General features: G+C 51.5%; 1 protein-coding gene and 1 pseudogene across 1 annotated transcript; one reads left to right on the top strand and one right to left on the bottom strand.

Annotated features, from left to right (window-relative positions):
* Positions 1-511: 511 nt before the first annotated feature.
* LOC134509805 (olfactory receptor 10AG1-like) lies at positions 512-1,581 on the bottom strand (annotated as a pseudogene).
* Positions 1,582-7,652: 6,071 nt separating this feature from the next.
* LOC134509804 (olfactory receptor 14J1-like) lies at positions 7,653-8,561 on the top strand. Its single transcript, XM_063322384.1, has one exon. It carries the CDS (start codon positions 7,653-7,655, stop codon positions 8,559-8,561), a length of 909 nt encoding a protein of 302 aa, XP_063178454.1.
* Positions 8,562-22,755: the final 14,194 nt, after the last annotated feature.

Here is a 22,755-nt window from a genome sequence, read left to right as displayed (position 1 = left end):
AAACAGAAACTCCACCATTCTCTGGGACCCCATTCCAGTGCTGGACTGTCCTCCTGGTGACCTTTTTATCTTTTATTTTTATGTCAGGTTAGTCAAGAATTACACAACTCAGAGCAAGACATCATAGCAGGGGGAGATGCCCTTCATATCTTTGAACACTTTTAAGGCGATTCCATGCAGGGATGCTATAGAAGATAGCCCGTGGGGTCTAGCAAGCGATTTCTCAAACGTGAGGCTGGTCGTCTCTTCACCACTTGTCTCACTTTCTGGGCATCAATGGCTACTGAACATGCTTTGACTATTTCCCTTTAACATTATTTGGTCAGACACAGCTTGAAGTAGCTGTTTGCATTAAACTACTCAGAGGTGCTGAAGATGCTCTAGAGTACAAAGATATCAAGGTGGGACACAACATAGGAGGAATGCCTCAGGACACCTTTCCCCTTCTTGAGGAGGATGGAAGCCAGGCCGGACACATGGTTTTGTTTCAGCAGGTATGAGATGCCTTTCTTCAGGCAACCATGTAGCCCAGTGGGACTTTTTGGGGACTATTTGAGAGGATTTTACGTACTCTGTAGTACCACTTTGTCCGTAGGAGTGTCTTCAAGGCAATTCTCACTTCCTTATTCCTCAGGCTATAGATGACAGGGTTAAACACTGGGGTAAAAATTGTGTAAAACAGGGCAAGGTATTTGTCGGTGTCTACGGAATCCCTTGACCGTTGCTTTAAGTAGACGACTGTGGCCGAGCCATAGAAGAGTGTCACCACCACGAGCTGTGAGGAACAGGTGGAAAAGGCTTTGTGTCTGTGCAGAACTGAAGGTATTTTCAGAATTGCCCTGATAATTTAAATGTAAGAAATAACTATTAAGGAGAAGGGAAAGATTGCAAATACCAGGATGATGGTGTACAGTGTCACTTGGTTCCAGAACGTGTCTGCACAGGCCAGCTCCAGCAGAGGGGGGACATCACAAAAAAAGCGATGAAGGTCATGGGATGCACAGAGGGCAAAGTGAACACCTGGTAGGTCTGTCCTACTTGCACTGGTACGACAGCCACCCATGACCCCACCACCAGTCTGATGCAGAGACCCCTCCTCATGATGAGGGGGTAGTGCAGGGGGTCACAGATGGCTATGTAGCGGTCATAGGCCATGACAGCCAGAAGAAGGCACTTGATGCTGCCCAGCAACACCAGGAAATACAGCTGGGCAGCACAGCCAATGAAGGAGGTCCTGCCATCCTCCAGCAGGAAAACCACCAGCATTTTTGGCAGAGTGACTGATGTGTAGCAGATCTCCAGGAAGGACAAGTTCCTCCGGAAGAAATACATGGGGCTGTGGAGGCTTGAGTCCACTACTGTGATGAGTGCAATCAGGCTGTTCCCTGTGAGGACCATGAGGTAGATGACCAGGAATACTGTGAAGCACAAGCCCTGCAGGCTGGAGTGGTCAGCAAATCCCAGAAGAATGAATCCAGATCCACCAGTGTGATTCTCCAGGCCTTTTCTTTGGGGCATTTTTCCTGCACAGAGCGATTCAAACAACAGGCTCTCAGAGGATGCTGGTGGCCTGTCCACCATCACAGACACTTCAAGCCTAGAGAAAGACTACAAACATCAGCATACGTGCGATTGCAGGATTAGGAGAGCTCGACCAAGATAGGCATGAATGTTTGGAAATCTAACGTGGGTCGCTTGCGGAGGGGAGGTTTGTAAAGAGAGAGAACAGAGTCCTTGAGCCTGAATAACTGGGGGTTTTATTGTCATATGGGTAAAAGAAACTTGACTTTCTCTTTTAGAGGTGATTTTATTAAATAGAATACCTATTGAAAGATGAGAGAAAAGGAAGAAAAGAGACAAATACTAGTGCCTTTAAGGACAGCCTTACGTTCCTTGTCCAGATCTCATCAGAGGTGCATTTAATGTAAGAACATTAAGAAGGAATAGGGTTAAAAGGGGGGAAGGATGAAAAAGGGGAAGACAAAGAAAGGCAAGGCTAGGCAAGGAGAGGCAAACAAGCCAAAGCAAGGCAAGGTATGACTTGATGCTTAGACCTTAGTGAGAGAGATTAATCCCAGCTCTCCTCACATGGGAGAGCTCATCCCCTGACGCTGCATCCACACACAAAGATCTGGGAGACTATCTTAGATCTGAATCATCAGTTTTTGCCTAGTGAAGGGTGAATCCCGTCAGAAGTAACACAGGCTTCTCTCTGCCAAAGAATCCAGTGACACTGATGCATCCATGGCACATTTAAACAAGACAGAGAAGCAGCAGGTTATGCTTAAATTACCAGTTTTCAGGGTGCTAAAAGACATTTTTGTGCAAGCAAGAAAACTGCTTTATGCAGGTTTCAATCATACAGAGAAGAAAGTGATTAAAAGCGTGTGATATCCCCATGACACCCATTTTTCCTGCACAGGTCAGGCATCTAGAACTTTTGAATAAGTCCCGAATCATTCAGGGTTCCCAAACCTGCTGCTCTGTCGCTTGGATTTCTGACAGCTTACAAATGCAGCCGAGGGCCCATTCGCTCTGATCCCAACCCTGCAAGCCCTCACAGAAGCAGAGCAGTGCTCTTGCTGCCTGGGGAGCTCAGCCCTCCCTTCACATTGCCCCCCTTCCCAGAGCAGAAGGGCTTCTTGCTGGGCACACCTGAAGGGTGTCAGCTACAATCTAGCAGCACCACAACAGCAGGTGGCTTCTTATGGAGAAGGGACTCAGCTGAGAGATGTTTAAGAATCTCAGTTTGAGGTGGGGTCAAGTGGTCATTGCATGAGGAATATGCCATCTGCAGCCTGGATATCTAGGTAACTCAGCTCTTGTCAGAGTCAATGGAGAAACAAGGAACACAGTATATGAGAACTGAAAAACAGCTCATCTGACCCAAGGGTCTGACTTGGGTGACACACAGTGGTGCCTCCAGCCTCCAGATCATGAGGAAGCGAAAGGCGACTGCTCAGGCCTTGAGACAGCACTGACAAGGTGATACCAGCTTGTCTGTCCATCCCAGTTGTGCTCCCACTATGCTCAAGTTTGTTTCTTTTGTGACAAACTTACCATGGTAATCATTGCCTGACAGGATGATACAGATTTCATTACACACGTGCTGTTGGGTTAAGATAAGTGTTAGGTCAGGGTTAGTTAAGGTTCATGTTCACGCTTAAATTAGAGCTAGAGTTCACGTGGTTTAGGGTTAGATTTCAAATAGGTTGGGGTTTGGTTAGGGTAAGGGTAAGGTTGGGGTGCGGGTTACAGTTAGAGTCGAGGGTTATGACCTGGGGTTGGGGTAGAGCTAGGGTCAGGCAATGATTAGGGTTAGGATTAAGATAAGGTCAGGGTTATGTTCAGAGCAGGGTTAGGTTACGGTTCGGGCAGGGTGGGGTTAGGGTTAGACACCTGCTGGACAGTGTGCGTCTTGCTGTGCTCCTCTTCCAGTGCGTGCCACGGTCATTAAAATCCCCAATAAGACCTGGCAATTCTTTGGGTTTCTTGAATAAGCCTTTCTCCGCTTCCTTATCCTGATTGCAGGTGCTTTGTTTCCCACACTAAGAGGCCTCTCCTCTGATCCTCACCCACAAAGGACTCACCCAACCTCTTGCACATCCCATAGAGGAGCTCCATAAGAAAAGACAGCAGGAAAAGATGAAGAGTTCACCAATCCCAGTTTCAGCATTGAGACAGCCAAAACTCAGGGGAGGTCTTGTAGGAGCAACCTCCTGTAAATCCACCCCCATCATACTCGTCTTCCTCCCCTTTTATGTTTGCCGAATTAGCACAGCCCGCCCCACTCATTATGGGGTAGTTCCATCTCAGATGTCTCCTCCTCCTGGCTGATGTGTAGCATCATTTGGGTGGGGAGAGAACCATAGTCATACATGTTTAGCATGATCTCTATAAACTTCATTATCATATGCAGGGGTGTGCGTGCTTTCATATGTATTTCATGGATAATGAAGCAAAGGTCACGTCTCAGACACAATGGCCTTGAGAACTGAGAACTAGCAAGCTCACCACACGAGTGGCAGAGCTATCTTGTCTTCACAAGACGGTTCTCCCACACTTTCCGGTGCTAGAACTGTGAGCCTTATCAGTTCTTTGAAGGCCAGGCCTGCATTATTTATTTCCTTGCGAGTGTTGGAGGCTTTCCATTGAAAGCTTAGAGGGCCTTCTGCCCCTTGTCAGGGAATTTACAGTCTGTCTCTTACAACTAGCAGCCGGAGCTTTCCCAGCACTCCTCGCCATTTCTTCCACCAGTATCAAAACTCTGTGGTAGTACATGGGACTCCAGCTCCTCCGCTCTGTGCCCCAGGCTGAGGGTGTTGGTGCACTTTTGGTGCACTACATCACTTCGGCTGGAGCACTGGGGCCACGCTCAGCCTTGTCACTAAGTACCAAGTCCCCAAGACCCAGTATGTGCAATGCTTTGCTTGAGATCAGAGACATGCTGGAGTGGACGGAGGGCAGCAATGTGAAAGCACCAAAAGTGAAAATCCTGTTCACCCAGAGGCCAGAAAAGCAGGGCTGGGCTCTGTAGCCCTGCCAGGAAAAGGCTTTGATGCTCCCAAAGAGCTGTGCTGGAGGGAAAGTTGATCTCCAGGAGGACAAGGTGCTGCTGAAAATGTCCTTGGGTGTGGAGATGCTGTGATCGAGGAGCACTGTGACAATCAGTCGCCTCTTCCTTGGTTATATCACCGAGGGGCTCAGCAAAGGATTGTTGGAAGAAGACTCAGCAGAGTCTGGGAACAGCCAAATGAGTTGAGCCCTCCGTGTGATGGGCTTCTTGTTCATGACCTGGTCTGCGTCAACTGGGTGGAGATGGGTCAGACTGGGCCTCACTGCAGTGGTGGGTTTCGGTTGCTGATGGACAGAAACCTGTGGAATAATTACTAAATTGGCCAAGAATACAAAAATACAGCATTGTTCACACATTAAGGAAAGTCATAAAATCAAGAGGCTTCTGAGGTAGAATACAGCCGCAGCTAGCACACGAAGAATGCAACATCTGTGATTCCCTGTACAAGGTTGTTTGCGAAACTACACGAGGGATGGAACGGAACACGCTTGTTCCGTGGCCTTCCCTTGTGACGAATAGCAGATATGGGGACGAGATGGTACTACGGAACTGATAAGCGGCCTACACGCTACCCGAGCCAACATTTCGTCGAATGTTGATGAAATGCTGTCCTTTTGTGTGAACTTTGCTCACCACAATGTACCAAAACACACCTCCATCCTGGAGGCTATCCGCCCCCCGAGGTGTGAACACTCCTCCTTGAATACATTAATCATAATAAAAGTACGTATGAGTAAAGACACTCAAACTCCACTTTGAAGATAAAAAAATAATATAAAAATAGCCCAAGAGAGAGGGAATGTCAGGAAAGACACCATCGCGAAGAATTCCACCGCTGATTTCAGGGATCAGTCGACGGGCTGAGCCTCTCTTCCCCCCCATAGGGACGCCTTTGGGTAAGACTTCGATTACACCGAGCGCTTTCTCGAGGTCTTATAAATTTCTCTAGAGAATCTCTACCCTACATTTATAGCCAGGCTGTATCGTTTATAATTTTGTCGCGCATTTGTATACTTAGCAATATCCTTATTTGCATGTGCTTTGCAGACAGTGTATTTATCACCGGCAATCCTAAAGAACCTGTATATCTGTTGTTTAAATAAACTGCACTGTTTAAGTAGCTAGTCGTTTCGCTTTCTCACTGAACGCGACCAAAACTTGAGAGAGGCCGTGCTAGTTCAGGAGCACGACTAGACTGAAGGTGCAGTCCACTATTAGTGTATCCAAATCGTAGTAGTTTAATACATATTAAACGCGATTGGACTGATAGTGCTGAATTGGGCATCACTCAGAATTTAAACCTAGCCGCACCTGGCCTCCCACCTCGGTGAGGAGTGTTAGAACGCAAGGGGGTTTATCTTCTGCCAAAACCACTTGGCCCCGTTTCACGCAACAACCTGCCTGGGCTGCCACATAGGCTTGCCCAAAGGAACCAAATCTGGCCGCAGTGCTCTCTGGGGTGTCTGTCATGCATCTGCTCTGATCAGGAATGGCTTTCCTGTAGGTGCTGTGCTGTCCCTGCCAGCAACCTGCAGTTGTTCTGGGGGGCGCTGGCATCTCAGGTGGCACAACAAGCCGAATATGGCCACTGAGGAGCTGTCCTGAATTAGGTTGAGCAATGGGGGAATGTCCACGAGACACCTGCCACTACAGTCAGCAGAGATCTAGGAAATACACCTGGTGGAGAAGAGAAAGAGAGGGACTTAGCTGCATTTGGTCAGATGACCACCTCTGTAGGTGCTGTGGATGTAGGGAATATTGAAGGTTTTATCTGTCCAAAATGTAACATCTACTTTCATTTCCATCTACCAAAGAAATTCCTCACCAGGCTCCATGATGTTGCCCCCAGATGCTGCCTTGTGTCTCAGCATTGCTGCATTAGGGCTTGCAGTCACCTGCACATATCCTGGGCAAACTCTGGTGTCACCTCAAATGTCACCAGGTGTTCCCACCTGAACAACTCCCTCACTCTCCATTAATTAGCAAGGGAGTGGACACAAACAGCTCACTTGCAGGTGCTCATCTTGTGCACACCTGAACGGAGGCAAGAAGAATCCCACCTCCTGCGGGTTTGTGGCAGGCACGGGAGGGAGCTGAGTCCCCTTCTGGCCCCAGGGCTACAGAGCCGGGATGAGATGCCTTGATTGACTCGGCTGAATTCCTTCCCTCAGCAGGAGGGATAAAGGCGATTACTCCCTATCCCTGTCTGGGTGTCCTGACAAATGATGGGATGAGAAAATAGGATTCTTGAGACTCACTGTTTTCCTGATACACGAAATGACAGTGCAGGAAGGAAGAGCCTCTCCCCAGCTTAGTGATTGCTTCATCCTGTTTCCTAGCAGGTTCCCTGGAGCCCCAGGGACACCTGGAGGGATCCCCGAGGGGGCAGAGAAAGGGCTGCCTTGGGCTGGTCCTCTGCTGCTGAGCTGGGCTGGGCTCCTGGCATGGAGCGTAGGATGGGCTCTGGGAGCAGGGCTGGGCTCCTGGCATGGAGCGTAGGATGGGCTCTGGGAGCAGGGACAGGGAGGAGACCTGGGCACAGAGAAGCAGCTCCTGGCAGGGGCAGCTCCAGGCAGCAGAGAGCCACGCCAGCCGGCTGCATCCCTCTCTGCTCCGCTGCACAGGGAAAGAGCAACCAGATGGGAGAAACCGACTTTGAAACTGGATCCTTCCCCAAACAGTAACAATAGTCCATTTTCTTCTTCAAGGACATTGTCAGGGGGACCATTGTCCAATGGAGGTGTAAGCACAGGACACTTGGGTGGTGCCCGGCAGGTCACTGGTGAGCAGAGCAGCTCTCCTGACTCTGCACTAGGGCACAGAGAGCCCTTTTGTCCCTCAGGACTCAGCAGTGTTCAGGCGAAAGGCAATGGGAAAAAGAAGGATTTCTGCCCCTGCAAGGAAAGTGCCCTCAGTAGCACAAACCTGATCTCCAAAAAGGAGCTGAACGAAATTATTACAAAGGAGAAGTCATTGCGGGGAGATTTTTGGGGAAAAAAAGAATGGGATTGGCTCAGTCTGCCTGAATTTGTCAATGTCTTCTCTTTCAACAGTCCCCCACACTGAAGGTGAACAAATGTCCAATGGCAGCTCCATCACCCAGTTCCTCCTCCTGCCATTGGCAGACACACGGGAGCTGCAGCTCTTGCACTTCGGGCTCTTCCTGGGCATCTACCTGGCTGCCCTCCTGGCCAACGGCCTCATCATCACCACCATCGCCTGTGACCACCGCCTCCACACCCCCATGTACTTCTTCCTCCTCAACCTCTCTGTTCTTGACCTGGGCTCCATCTCCAACACTGTTCCCAAATCCATGGCCAATTTCCTTTGGGACACTGGAGCCATCTCCTACACAGGATGTGCTTCACAGGTATTTTTTTTCTTTTTCTGTGCTGTAGCAGAGTTTTATCTTCTCACTGTCATGTCCTATGACCGCTACGTTGCCATCTGCAAAGCCCTGCACTACGGGACCCTCCTGGGCAGCAGAGCTTGTGTCCACATGGCAGCAGCTGCCTGGGGCAGTGGGTTTCTCACTGCTCTCCTGCACACGGCCAGTACATTTTCCCTACCCCTCTGCCAGGGCAATGCTGTGGGCCAGTTCTTCTGTGAAGTCCCCCAAATCCTCAAGCTCTCCTGCTCAGATGCCTACCTCAGGGAATTTGTGGTCAGTGCCTTATTCTCTTTTGGTTGTTTTGTTTTCATTGTGCTGTTCTACGTGCAGATCTTCAGGGTCGTGCTGAGGATCCCCTCTGAGCAGGGACGGCACAAAGCCTTTTCCATGTGCCTCCCTCACCTGGCTGTGGTCTCCCTCTTTCTCAGCGCTGCCATGTTTGCCTCCCTGAAGCCTTCCTCCATCTCCTCCCCATCTCTGGAACTGGTGGTGGCAGTGCTGTACTCAGTGGTGCCTCCAGCAGTGAACCCCCTCATCTACAGCATGAGGAACCAGGAGCTCAAGGATGCATTGCGGAAATTGATGACCAGATGATTTTCAAAAGCAATAAAATTTGTCTTCTGCAAATCACTCATAACGTAACTCATTAGAGGCCAAGTCCATCTCCTGTAGGTTTGTTGGGTATGGTTGTGGTTTTGGGGTTTTTTTGCTTTGCTTTACTTCTTATACTGATGGCCACAAAGAAATTTTGTCATTTGTGCTGTTCCTAATGATGCATCTTTCCAAATTTGTGAGGCCCGCAGACTATGTAAATGAGGCCCTGTGCTCTCTGTCTATTTGAAAGAAATAAAGAACTTTCCAGTGACTTGTTTGCTCAAAATCCTTCCTATGAAGCCCTCTCTGGAGCTGTAGGGCAATGCCTGTGTGCAGAGGCGAAGGGGAAAGAAGAGGAGAGAGGAGAGGGAGGAAGAGGAGGGAGAACCAGCCTTGGTCTTCTCAGAGCTGCTTTCTTTCCGTTTCCACATTTTCCATTCTGATCCTTTGCCTTCTTGGAAGGCCCGATTGCTCTGGCAGCTCTCTCACACTGCTGATGGTGTGGCGGCCCTGTGAGCACAGGCAGGGGCAGGGACTGGTCAATTCTCTGACAGAGCTGGCCTCCCTAACAGCAGGGAATGTCCTCAGGGCAGTGCCTGAAGGTCCTCAGGCAAAAAGACGTTTGGAAGGGCTTCTCCAAGAGTTGCTGTCAAGAATACGCCCAGGGAAGTTCCCCACAAATGACACCACCAGTGTAGAACTTAATTGCGTAAAGTGTGCAGGGTGGGGACAAGCAGCAGCTCCCTTGCTCAGCCAGGGCTCCTGGGCAGGACGTGAAGGACCAGCAGAGCAGGTTCTGGTCAGGTCCTGTGTGTGCTGGACACCCCAGGGAAGCTGCCACAGGGCAATGGCCACACACCTGGCTAATAACAACCACAGGCATGAGCATGATGTGCGTGTGGTGAGATTAACCTGAGTGAGCACAAACACCATCAGCTGTTGCTGGGGCCTCCATGAAGGCCTGTGGGACAGACAGTGGCTGGAGGTCATTTCACTCGGAGAGTAACGTCCCCTGGGAAACCCCCTGAATGCAGCACTGGGATGGGCTTCCTTGACCCCAGGTCCCTGTGTCCATTCCTCACGCCGTGGGGCACCTCAGAGAGGTGCTGAGCAGGGAGACACAGCGCGGGGCTGAGGTGCTGCCGGCCTCCGGGAGTGGCAACAGGAGGCCATGGAGTCTGCTGCGGGGCCTCTGCCCGTGCCAGGGAAGGACTCGTGTCTCTGAACAGCCCTGCCACAGCCCTGACAGTGCCGTGTGTGTCTCCAGGAACACCTGTGTGGTACCTCACCCTCCCCTCTCTTCATGGCCTGTCCCTTTTATTACACAGTGTGACAGAAGCGCCTCTGTGGGGCATCTCACCTGTGCAGTCAGAAAGGGTTCTGCAGGCGTGAGTGGCATCGCCCTCTAGAAGATGGCATTTCTCACCTTTCACAAAGCACAGACCATGTCTAGGGAGTAGGAATGTAGCCGGAGGCACACACCCTCCATGTTTCACCTCTCTGAACGTCGATCACAGGTTTTTTTTAAGCACCTAACAGGGAAGCAAATGCCCTAAGTAATAGATGTCCTCAACCTTCAGAAAAAGTCTCTTCCTCCTCTCTTTCTCATGACCTACCCCATCACTGGGGTTGGGAACAACCCTCCTCGTCATGTTGATGCTGCTGGAAAACTTGGAAACCTGCTCCAGCTCCAGCATCCTGACTGTCCCCCGACTGGGGACAGCACAATCTCTGCTCACAGCAATGGTTAGTGCTCTTTCCTGCACCTTTGGCGTGTACGCAGTGTTTCCTGCTGGTGGCCACATCCTACGAGGAGTACTGGGCTGTATGCCGCCCCCTGCTCTCTGCAAGGCTCGTGAACTGGAAGGGTTGTCTCCAGAAGAAGGCTGCACCTTGGCTAGGGGGATTCTGTCATCTACAGCAATCATTTCCTTCTTGTCCCAGGTACATGTTGTGTTTCCCACGTACTGGACCACTTCTTCTTGTGCGGGTGAAACACTGAAACAGGTCTCCTGGAGAGGTTGTATGTACCCAGTCTCTGGAGACATTCAAGGTCAGCTTGGACAGGGCTCTGAGCAACCTGTCTCATTGGAGATGTCCCTGTTCACTGCAAGGGGGGTTGGACAAGATGACCTTTAAAGGTCCCTTAAAACCCAAGCCTGTTTATGACTCTATGATTCGGTGGGTTTGCACCAATGCTGAAACTCTCCTGACGTGAAACCATGACACTCATGGACTTTGTTTTCATAACCTGCTTTTTAGACCCATTCTTGCCGTTCCTGTTCATGCTGGTATCCTGTGAGTGCATCAGAGCTGCACTTGGGGGCAGCCCTCCTGCCCAGCAGGGGCAGGCAGAAGGCCTTCTCCACCGGTTCCTCTCATCTCCCTGGAGCCACTCCTTTCTGCGGCACCCTCCTCACTGTCAGTGGGATGCCCAGAACAGCCCTCTGGAGAGAGTTTAACAAAGCCCTCTTTCAACACGCACCTCACCCCTGCTCAATCCTCTCATCTCCAGCCTGAGGAGAAGAAAGGATTGGGGGTCGGGAGGAACTGACAAAAACAGCTTAGGAAAGCTGTCAGCTGCAGAGAGATGCCGTTGGAGTTGTGGGCTTGTTGGAAGAAATCCCTTATGGTTCTCTTTTGAAGTGGCCCCAAGGGCCTGGACAGGTTAGAATTGTGTCCTGGGCACTCCTCTGGCAGCGTGTCATAGTGAGAAGGCTGTTGGTGTCAGGGAGATGGAGAAGGCTGGCCAGTGTCATTGTGACACCTCTCTCCAACACCTTGGAAAGGCCAGAGCTGTCAGAGAGATTCCTGGGGCCTTGGAGAAGGCAGACAGTTTTCAAAAAGGCAGGAAGGAGGATGGGGATGATCACAGACTGGTCAGCCTCACCAGGGAAGGTGATATGACAAGTCCTCCTGCAGCCATCTGCAGGCATTTGAAGGACAAGAAAGGGATCGCAGAAGACATGTGGGAGGGAAAAGAAGGGGATGTTGTGTACCCGGACTTTAGCAAGGCCTTTGACGTGGTCTTCTGTAGTCTCCTTAGAGTCAGCTTGTTGCCAGCCGGGCTGAAGAAGTGGACGATGTGGTGGGTGGGAAGCTGGCTGATTGCTGAGGAGAGATGTCATCTGTGCTACAAAGTCCTCCTGGCGGCCAATTCCTGTGGCATCCTTCAAAGACCAGCCCTTGACAAGAAGTAGGGAACATTTTTATTATCCCTCTGGATGGTGGGAGAAAATGCACTTTCCCCTCCTTTGTGGATGATGCCAAGTTGTGGGGAGCCCTTGCAGAATCTCACCTAGTTAGCACTCTTGGTAGCAGGAGAGTTGGGCAAGATGACTGTGGTGGGTTACACATGGCTGGCCATCAGGTGCACACCAAGCCATGGGAGGTTCTCACCGCTCCTCCTCAGCATGACAAAGGGAGAAAAGAAGGTGAAAACACTCATGGGTAAAGATAAAAGTAGCTTGACAGAGGGGGACAGTCTGTGTGTGTGAGGACAAAAAAAAAAAAGAAGCAAGCGAAAAGCAAAGGCCACACACAGAAGGAGAGGAAAACCAGATGCGATTGTTTCCTCTACTTCCTGTCAGGAGACAATATCAGCTACCTCCTGGGAGGCAATGATTCTATACATATAGCAGTCTCTTTGGAAGACAAATGTGTTAATTACGAATATCATCCCCTTCCCCGTCCTTTCTCTCAGCTTTTCTTGCTGAGCATGATGTCATATGGCACGGAATATCCCTTTGGTCAATTCAGGGCCCAGCCCAACCACTTGCCCACCCCGAGTGTACTACCTTCAGAGGGGGTGGGAGAGACAGCCTTCACGTGGCGCGAGCACTGCTCAGCGATAGCCAAAACATTGGTGCAGGACCAACACCCTTCTAGGCACGAGTAGGAAGCGCAGCAGTGTAGGGGCTGCTATGGAGAAAGTTAACTCCCTCCCAGCCAGACCCAGGACAACGCTGTTCAGGGGTCCCTTCCAACCTGCGCCGTCCTAGGATTCGAGGAATCTTTTCCTTGGAGAGCTCTTTGAAGACAGAACAGACGGAGGAAGAAGAAGAAACAGGCAGAAGGTGAGATACAAAATGCACCAGTATAAATACAGCAGCTCCTCTGAGGAACGTTTCTCCCCTCAAACTGTTGGCAGGAAATCTGTGAGATAAATTTGATGAGAGAAGCTCCCTTTTATCTGCTCAGGGACTGGGCCACAAGGAGGGTGATGGGTGGGTACGGGGTCATGGGGTCAATTGTGTCTCAGGAACTCATCCAGGAGGAAGGCAATGGCGGTGAAGGGGCTGTGAGGTCACTTCTGCCTCTGGAGGGGACAGGCTACAGCAGGAATGTGGCTGGGAAAGGGACTGTGAGGTCCCTTCTTTCTGAGAGAGCTGACAAGTCAGCCCTTGGCTCATGGCTGGGCTCTGTGCTTTTAAGCTCACATCTGCCAGTGTCTCTGACAGGCCGGCAGAAGGCCCCTGGGTGGCACATTGACTGGGAGATGCCCTCTGCCGAAGGACCCAGGCTCACTCCAGCAAGGGGACTTGTATTTTGGGTCTCATGTCTCTTCTACATTAGTACGTGAAGGGACAGCAGCAGGCACGCAGCTTGGTCATGTCTATACAAGAAGCTGAAAGGCTGGCAGCCTTGGGACATCATGGTGAGCCTGCTTCTGTCTGGTCTGGTGAAAGGCCACCAGAAGGCTGATGGGCTGGGATGGCTGCTTGAAGGTTGTTTCCCAGCTGGTGGAGCTTTCCTTGGAGGTTGGGAACTGCAGGAGAGGGAAACACTGCCACACAGTGCAGCTTGGAAGGTGGAGAGTGGCCATGAGGAAGCAGAAATATCACTCCAAGGGTAGGGCTGTGGTACGAGAAGTCATGCAGAAGGAGTCTGAGATGAGTCCATGTCTTTGTGTGTCATGGAACAAAGTGTGAGGGTGGACAGACGTCGGTGAGTGTCTGGAACTGCCAGGGTGAGAGCAAGGTGGGGAAGCGACATGGGTGTCTCCAGCCGGCAGGGAAAAAGAAGCAGCTGTGGGAGAGCATAGGACACACTGTGGTGGAGATGGCAAAGGGCGCTGGCAAGGCTGGAAGTCACCAAGAGAACCCAAGTCTTTGTCCCCTTGGGCACAGCAATGACACCTCTGCCACCAAGGCCTGTGAGGAGACATGTTGTCCTGAGGCACTGAGGGGGCCTCCTGGCCTCCTTGCACACCCCCAGCGCTGCTGGAATGGTGACTTCAGACATGGTCGGTTTAGTTAGGAGATGTGGAAATTCATGAAAGATGAGGGAGATTAAATGCACGGTCTGAGAGGGAGCACTGAAAAAATGCAAATCAAGTTCTGCTGGTTTGGAAGGTCAATAGCTCTCCGCTTGCTATTCATGCACGTCCAGAAATATCTTTATTTTCATTGCATGGGAAAACACTGATGACGTCCCCCAGGGATGTCATTGGCTGCCTGCAGCTGAGGCTGCAGTTGAAGGATCAGGAAAAGGTAAAGCGGCTGGAGAAGGACAGAAAGGGCATCCATCTGGAAGCTGCCCCCAGCCGGAGACAAGAGGCCGCCGGCCCCTGCGGGTGAGGAAGGGTCCCTGCGAGCAGCCCTCAGCAGGCCAGCTGGCCACCACACACCGCAGGGTCTGTATGTGGAACCAAAGGTGCGGCACGGCCGTGCAGTGTGTGTGCGGGCGTGTGAGGCTGTGTGTCTGGGAAGCTTGACCATCGTAAGAGCTGAGAGAGGCAGAGACAGAAGCGTCTGAACTGTAACATTCTCCTGGCGGCACCAAGAGTGGGAACTGCGTTGAGTCCTGGGGCCTGGGGGCCGTGTCACCCCTCTGCTGCGTGCAGTTCCCTCCCCATGCTTGTGCCCCCACAGCCTTTGCCTCACTGGTCTCGCTTTTTTGCTTGCCTGTGCCTCTCTTCGGGCTGTTCTTGTATCCTGTTCCCTGCCCCTGCTCTAGTTTCCAAGCCCCTCTCTTTCTCTGCCGTTCTTCCTGTCCCTTTTGTGTTTCCCCTTGCTCTCCCTCTGTCCTGCTCCCTGCTCCTCTTTTTCTCTTCCTCTGTCTCTGTCCTGAAGCACATTGCTGGTTTTCCGGAATCTTGGGGGGGTTCCTCATATCCTGGGGTGAAGAGGTGGAGGGGCAGCTCTACGTGTGGGGCAGGGGCTGCGTTAACCCCCCCACCTCCCGCTGCACGAATGGCCGCAGGTAGAAGCAATGTGAAACAAACATCAAACCTTTAATGACTTAAGAAGGAAAGCGAGACGTGGTAGAGGGCTGGGGCTGGAGTGGCTGGGTGCGGGTCGCATGCCACAGGGATTTGTGCTCCCCACCTTCCCTATCAACCCATCAACAGTGGTCGGGGGGTGTGGGGCACTTTGCTCATCCCCCAGGGTTCGGGATTGCCTGGTGGGCACGTTGTTGCCATGGCATGCCCTCCTCTTGCTGCTGCCCACGTGCTGCCTGCTGCTACCAGCTGCAGCACCGTCCCCCATCAGCTTTCCCTCACCCAGGGTTTTTGAGTGTTTGAGCACCTGGCACACCACCATCTTCTTTCTCTTCTTGGGTGGGATATTGTCCCGTGAGGAGGTCTCTTCCATTCTTGGGGTGCCCTCTGGCACGGGGCGCTTCACCTGCTTTCTGCCCGCCTTCCCTGATCTGGGCACTACCCAGTGGGGGACGATGCCCGGCGGCAGCGGCAAGCGGCTCAAAAGCACCCGGGGCTGCCTGTGCGGTGCCTCCTCCACCAGCTGGGCCTTGCGGGGCGGATGGTGCTGGGGGGCTGCTACGGAGTTCAGCAGAGGACTCTCTGGAGGACCCTCTGGACGATCCTTCACGGGACTCTCCATGGGACTGTCCCCACAAGTCTCTACAGGACAAAGTGGCAGCCAGGTGGGGAGGACCGCTCCCACCCCACCCTGTGTCCCCTTGTGGTCCAGCAAGGGGGACGTTGCCACCCCTAAGAAGGGGTAGGCCTCTCCCAGCATCGCCACCACTTGCTCCTCAGGGCAGTCACCCTCTGCCCCGTACTCGGAGAATTGGCAGGGCTGGTTGGGGAAGGCAGTGCTGGTGAGACTGGTGGAGATGTCGAGGGCATCGGGGACGGTGTCCTCGCCCTCCAGGGTGTCGAGCCAGGCGAGCATGTCGGTGATGTCCACGTTGAACTCCTGAAAGTGCTCGTGCTCATCCTGAAAGTGCAGGTTGTCCCCTGCCAGCTCGGGAAAGGCCTCGGCAAAGCTGTGTGGCCCCAGCTCAGGCAGGACCGGGGGCTTCTCCAGGGTGTCCAGGATGGTCACCCCTGCTGACAGAGCAATCAAAACCAGCCAGACCCCATGGCGATGCAAGATTTCCTGGGCATGGGATGGCCACCCACGGGCTCTGCCACCCCCCAAAACTCACCTTTGGACTTTTTTCTGGTGTCGGGGCCGCTGCCCTTGATGACCACCACGTCATTCTCAGAGGCCTCCAGCGCCTTCTTGATGCTGGTGCTCAGGGTGTGGGCCATAGGAAGGCCCTGCCCCCAATGCTGAGCCATGGTGGACAGGGGTTCCTGGTGGGCCACGGCCCATGGCCCCAACCCCATGGGCTGGTGGGGCACCAGGAGCCCTGTCACCACCTGCTGTCCCCAGCTGCAGGCACGAGGACAGGGAGCAGCCACAGGGGGAAGTGGCACCCCGTGGGGGATGTGCCCCAGCTGCCCTAGGACACCCAGGGGCCCTGGCACCCCCTGCCAGATGCTGGCCTGCGCCAGCTGGTGGGTGCTGGGCTGGGCCTGGGCAGGCTCGGAGTGCCCCGGCTGCACGCTGGCAGTGACCGGTGACAGCGTGGCGGGGGCGGTGAGGCTCACAGTGGGCACTTGCGATGCCATCAGCAGCCGCAGAGGCAACCTCTCTGTTGGGGGAAGCCAAGAGGGGTGATGGGGGGATACTGGCGGGCAGAGCCGGCTGGGGGGTTACCCGCAGGGTAGGAGCACCAGGAGGAGCGGGAGCTGCTGCCGTACCTCGATGGCAGGCAGAAACCCGGCAAGACAGGGTGTGGTGCCAGCTGCCAGCTGGCCTTGGAGAGACCACAGGGTCGTCGTGGAAATGCACAATGACATCCTAGAGGCCGTGGGAGCCTGGGGGATGGAATCTGTGCTGTTGCGTCACCGGGCTGCTCTGGAGCTGGGCATGTCCTGCAGGGCTGTCAGGATATTGGCACCTGGAAAGAAGAGGATGTAGAGTGGATAGTGGAGATTGCACCTCTAACTGAAAGAATTTTCTTGAAGGTTTTCCACAGCTGTGTAGAAGTGACTTTTATGAGAGCCTTGCATCTTCCTGTTTCTTCACACCATCATGAAACTGATGCTTTTTGTTTATTTTTACCTTTTTGTTTGTTTCTTTCTTTTTTTCTTTCCTTGCCATACCCTTGAATCACCCAGCATTTGGAAAATTGTCCATTTGTTTCTAAGCAAGTAATTTTTTCTTTTCGATGAAATATTTGGAAGGCTTTGAGAAGTGCAGACGTTAGCTCACAGGAGAATTCTGTTCCTGCTGTTGTCTACCCTGGAGGTGGTGAACCTTCCTAGCTATGAAGTTGTCAACTGAAATAACTCCTATGACCAGCAGTCAAAAGCCACGTCCCATATGCAGTGGGGAGCTGCAGTGCGGAGGAGCTCTGGACAGTCATTTCGGGTGGGGTGAGAGGCAACCCCAGCTTCCTCAAGGTCCTGGTGTTCCTGCTGGAACAACGCTAATTCTTCATTCTCTCCACTTCCTAGCTATCGACAGGAATTGTCCTGAGGATGTAAAGTGCCGCATGGCAGCATTGATCTGTATTTCTCTCTGAGAGCAGCTGTTTCCCTGGTTTCCACCTATGTCCTGCCTTTCAGGGGACCATGTATCAAACCTGTAATGAAGAGTTTTGTTTCCAAGGCTTTCAGATGGTTGTGTCTGTCCAGGACACCTCAGCCTGTGAAGACAAAGTGCTGTCAAGTGTCTTTGTGCTGGAGACAAACTCTTGGCTTCTTTGGGATTTTGATCCCATGCAGCTTCTAGTGCTGAGGACTGAGCACCTTTTTCCAGTGTTTCCAGCCTTTTCTATTGCAGCCAAAAGCTGAGGGAGGGTTTCCAGGGCTTAGTTTGGAGTGACAAGACAAATTGTCCTATGCAAGTAAACATCGCTCACGGAGTGTAGGCATGTGCGAGCCATGAAAACTTGTGTGAAGAGCACAGTGTGCTCGGAGAGCATCCCTCTGTCCTCACTGACAGGAGACACCAGAGCAGATCTGTTGGGGGCGGCTAGCAGAAAAGTACAAGTATGCAAGAAATTCAAGGGCATGCCGACCTTGCAGACCTGAGACAAATAACTCTGAGGAGCCAGGGAACAACTGGCCTTGCAGGTCTGAGATAAATAACCTTGAAGAAGTAGGGAGTAGGCAACAAGTTATCACTGTAGCTTTTAGCACATTCCAAAACTGTAGCTTCTAGCATGTAGCGAAACCGCAAGTAGGAGGGATTATTGTAATGAAACATTTAGAGCTAAGCCAATTAGAAATGATAGAATTTGTGTAATTTATGTAACTGTTAAGTAGCTGTATAAAAAGCTTTCCGACGCGTCTAATAAACCGACATCTTGCTTGCATCAAGCAGCGTCCCGTCTCTCAATCGCGGCAAATTGGTGACCCCGACGTGATGGGGTGGTGAACCGCCTAGCTGAGCGGCTTGCTGCGAGTCCCACGGAACTTTGAATGAGCTGCTGAAAGGAAGCAGGAACTGGGCAGGAATCCCTCTGGAGTTAAGAGGTGAGCTGTGGGAAACATGGGGAATCAGATGTCCCCCGCAGAGAGAGACATATATGAAGTTATGAAAACGCTCCTCCGGAAACATAAAAAAGATATTTCCGGGCAGGACTTAAAGATTATGCTTAAGTGGGTACAAATGAAGATCCCCACTGTTACGGCCTCCAGTATTTTTACCCGGGAACTTTGGGACGATGTGGGGGTAAAGTTGTGGGACTCAGCGACGTCAGGGAATGCCGAGGCTCAGTGTTTGCTTCCGTGGTGGAGAAATATCTTTGAGGCTATTAAGGCACAGGAAAGGGGCCATAAAGACTCTCCAGATACTAAGGGGGAACTTCATCAGCTCAGCCTTTGCTTCCCCCTCCGCTACCTCCGTGACGCGCTAAGTCGCCCGGACCCTTAAAGGTCTGTGCCGCAGGCTACCCTCCTGAGGAAGATCCGCTTGACCCGGCGCCCGTTGATCCCGATAAAGAGCCTGACTTGTACCCCCCTGACCCTCATGATACGTGGGCGAATATTAGACGTCAAGCTTTAAAAGAAGGTGACTTGGAAATAGCGCGAATGATAGTCGCCCCTGTTATTTATCAAGGCCGGGGAGTGCAGTGGGAGGCTTTGTCCGTCCCGGTGATTAAAGAGCTGCGCCGTACCGTCACAGAACACGGGCTCTCTTCCCCATATTTTGCAAGCCTGCTGTCTTCTGTCTTTGATACGTATGTTATGACTCCCCATGATTTAAAATCGCTAGCTTAATTGTTATTAACCCCTTCCCAGTATTCCCTCTGGGAGTCGCATTGGAGGGGGGGCCTTCAAACTCTCCTCACCAGCTACGTGGGTCATAATAATGCTGCTCTTGCTGCACTGACCATGGAGCACCTTATGGGTATGGGTCAGCACTCTGATCCAGCGGCACAGGCTCGAGATTGTCCACGAGAGGCCCTGGAAGCGATCCGCGAAGAAGCAAAAAAGGCTTTACTTAAAATACCCAGTTCCGGTAAACCTCAAAAGGCATTCACCTCTATTACACAGGAACCTCGGGAGCCGTACATGCAATTCATTGATAGACTTAAGCAAGCTTTAGAACACCAAATAGATAATACCGAAGCTCGAGAGATTTTGCTATTAAAATTAGCAGTTGAAAGTGCTAACGCCGACTGTAAAAAATTACTTAAATCTCTCCCTAACCCAGCTCCGACTTTGGTTGAAATGGTAGAGGCTTGTAATGGTATCGGTACTGTGGACCATAAATTTGAAGCGATGGCAGCTGCTTTCGCAGCTATGAGAGGCATGTCTGGGGGAGGAAATTGTTACGGTTGTGGTAAACCAGGCCATATCAAACGAAATTGTCCCGCTTCTAATGGGGCAGCTAAAGCTCAAGCCCCTGGGATCTGTCCCCGATGCAGGAAGGGGCGTCATTATGCTAATCAATGTCGTTCTAAGTATAATTTTCAAGGGCAGCCGATACAGGGAAACCGCTTGCGGAGCGCAGGGCAGCGACGCGCACAGACACAAGTGTCGTCACCGGTGAATCGAGCCATGCAGATGGGTGTGACCTCGCCACAAGTCTTCGCCCAGCAACAGCCGGTAGCGCCGGATTGGACCTGGCAACCTCACACGCAGTAACGTTGCTTGATTCCTCTGTTCATTTATTAGCAACTAATGTTTCAGGTCCTTTACCCCCGACAACACAAGGGCTACTATTAGGGAGATCATCGGTTACCTTAGCCGGACTTTTTGCATTGCCTGGAGTAATTGATGCGGATACCGTTGGGGAAATTAAAATCATGGCCTGGACCCCATTTCCCCCTTGCACAGTACCCAAAGGAAGCCGCATTGCACAATTACTACTGATCCCGCAGAATGCAAGCTCTCTTTCGCCTCACCCACCTCCGCAGCAAAGACAAGGAGGTTTTGGATCTACTGGGGATCCACAGATTCTCTGGGTACAGTCCATTTCCCAGAAGCGACCACTTTGTCAATGTACTCTTATTCACGGCACTCAGCAAGTAATCCTAAATGGGATTATTGACACAGGGGCCGATGTTACCGTAATTTCACAGGCGAAGTGGCCTCCACAATGGCCTTTGGCAGCTGTGCCTCAGGCACTAGCCGGAATCGGAGGAGTTGGTAGAAGCCACCAATCCTCGGAATTGATCCAAATCAAAGGCCCAGAAGGACGAGTGGCTTCCGTCAAGCCTTTTGTGCTGCTTGTTCCTATGGTCTTATGGGGATGTGATGTGCTGTCACAATGGGGAACTTCCATTCAGTCACATTTTTAGGATGGGCCATTGAGGTGCGCGACACCCTGAAACTGACTTGGAAAACTCAGACGCCCATTTGGGTAGATCAATGGCCCCTACCACGCGAAAAGCTTCGTGCTCTCCAAGAACTGGTTACGGAACAATTAGCAAAAGGACATATAGTACCTACTACTAGTCCTTGGAATTCACCTGTCTTTGTTATTAAGAAGCAATCTGGCAAGTGGCGCCTGCTCCATGATCTCAGAAAAATCAATGATGCTATGGTAGATATGGGAGCTCTGCAGCCAGGGCTCCCTTCTCCAACTATGATCCCCCGCAATTGGAATCTCACCATTATTGACCTTAAGGATTGCTTTTTTAACATTCCACTACACCCTGATGACGCTGCCAAATTTGCTTTTTCAGTCCCAAGTGTCAATATGCAAGCCCCTGTGCAACGATATCAGTGGGTTGTACTGCCACAGGGAATGAAAAATAGCCCGACAATTTGTCAATGGTATGTCGCCAAGGTACTTAGCCCTGTCAGGGTTGTGTTGCCTCAAGTTCTGTTATATGGATGATATCTTGATGGCTGCGCCTCACCTTGAGCTCATGGAAAAGGCCGTAGCCCTTGTCACGGCCGCTGTCAATTCGGCAGGCCTCTGTATTGCGCCCGAAAAAGTCCAGAAAATGCCCCCTTGGACCTACTTGGGTTGGCGCATCAGGACCCAGACGATAGTTCCCCAACCTGTGCATATACAGGCGGACATTAAAAATTTGCACGATGTTCAAAAATTATTAGGGACCATTACTTGGGTCCGACCCTTGCTAGGAATCTCCAATTCAGACTTAAGCCCTTTGTTTGAACTCCTCAAGGGAGATTCCAATTTACGCTCCCCTCGTCGACTGGGTCCTGAAGCCGCTGCCTCATTACAAAAAGTAGCAGAAGCCATCGCCTTACGGCAAGCACACCGCTGTGCGCCTGAATTGCCCTTCAATTTAATTATTTTGAACCCTGCACGTCCGCGATATGCTTTGATTTTTCAATGGGACCCTAACAATCCTGATCCCTTATTAATCATTGAGTGGGTCTTTTTACCCAACCAGCCCACTAAAACAATTTGGACGCAACATGAAATGTTTGCTTCCTTGGTAATTAAAGCACGGCAGCGCTTGCTTGCCCTGTCAGGGATGGACTTTGCTTCTATCTGTTTACCTGTAACTAATACGTACCTACAATGGTTATTCCAACAGTCTGATGCTTTCGTGTTTGCCTTAACAGATTATACGGGTCAACTAACCTCACATCCTCCGTCCCACAAGCTTCTACATCTTTAACTTAATATCCATACCAAAGAGATGTCACCAGCCCCTCCAAGGCCTTACTGTGTTCACCGATGGGTCTGGAAAAACACACAAGTCGGTGATTGTCTGGTGGGATGACCGCTCTCAACAATGGGAGCCGGACGTTGAGACAGTCTCCGGGTCCCCTCAAATCGTAGAGCTTGCCGCTGTTGTTCGAGCTTTTCGTAAGTGGTCTACACCACTGAATCTTATTACTGATTCTGCTTATGTTGCAGGCGTCGTCGAACGGGCAGAGGCCTCGGTGCTGCGTCATACTTCGCATGCTGATTTGTTTGCTTTGTTGCAGGAACTTGTTTTCCTTTTAACCTCTCGAACACATCCCTATTTTGTTTTACATGTTAGATTGCACACCTCTTTACCTGGGTTTATTGCAGAAGGCAATCGACGGGCCGATATGCTCACTCTGCCGGTACAAGTTTTACCTGACCGTATTGCACGAGCTAAGCTTAGTCATTCCTTTTTCCATCAGAATGCAGGGGGCCTCAAACGTCAGTTTGGCCTCACTTCTCAGCAAGCGGCGAACATTATCGCTGTCTGCCCTGATTGTCAAAAACATTCTTTTCCTACGGCACCATGTGGGGTTAATCCCAGAGGCTTACAAAGCCTGCAATTATGGCAGACGGATGTCACACACTATCCAGAATTTGGGAGATTAAAATACGTCCATTCCTCTATTGACACCTTTTCAGGCGCTCTATTTGCCTCCTGCCCTGTGGGGGAGGCGGCAAAAGATGTTTGCAGGCATCTGCTGCGTGCTTTTGCTACCTTAGGCATCCCTGCACAAATCAAAACAGACAATGGCCCTGCTTATATCTCA

This window comes from Chroicocephalus ridibundus, unplaced genomic scaffold (genome assembly GCF_963924245.1).
Source record: "Chroicocephalus ridibundus unplaced genomic scaffold, bChrRid1.1 SCAFFOLD_203, whole genome shotgun sequence".
Classification (NCBI taxonomy): domain Eukaryota; kingdom Metazoa; phylum Chordata; class Aves; order Charadriiformes; family Laridae; genus Chroicocephalus; species Chroicocephalus ridibundus.
The sequence above is the reverse complement of the archived record's forward strand: the minus strand, read 5'-3'. Positions and strand labels throughout refer to the sequence as shown.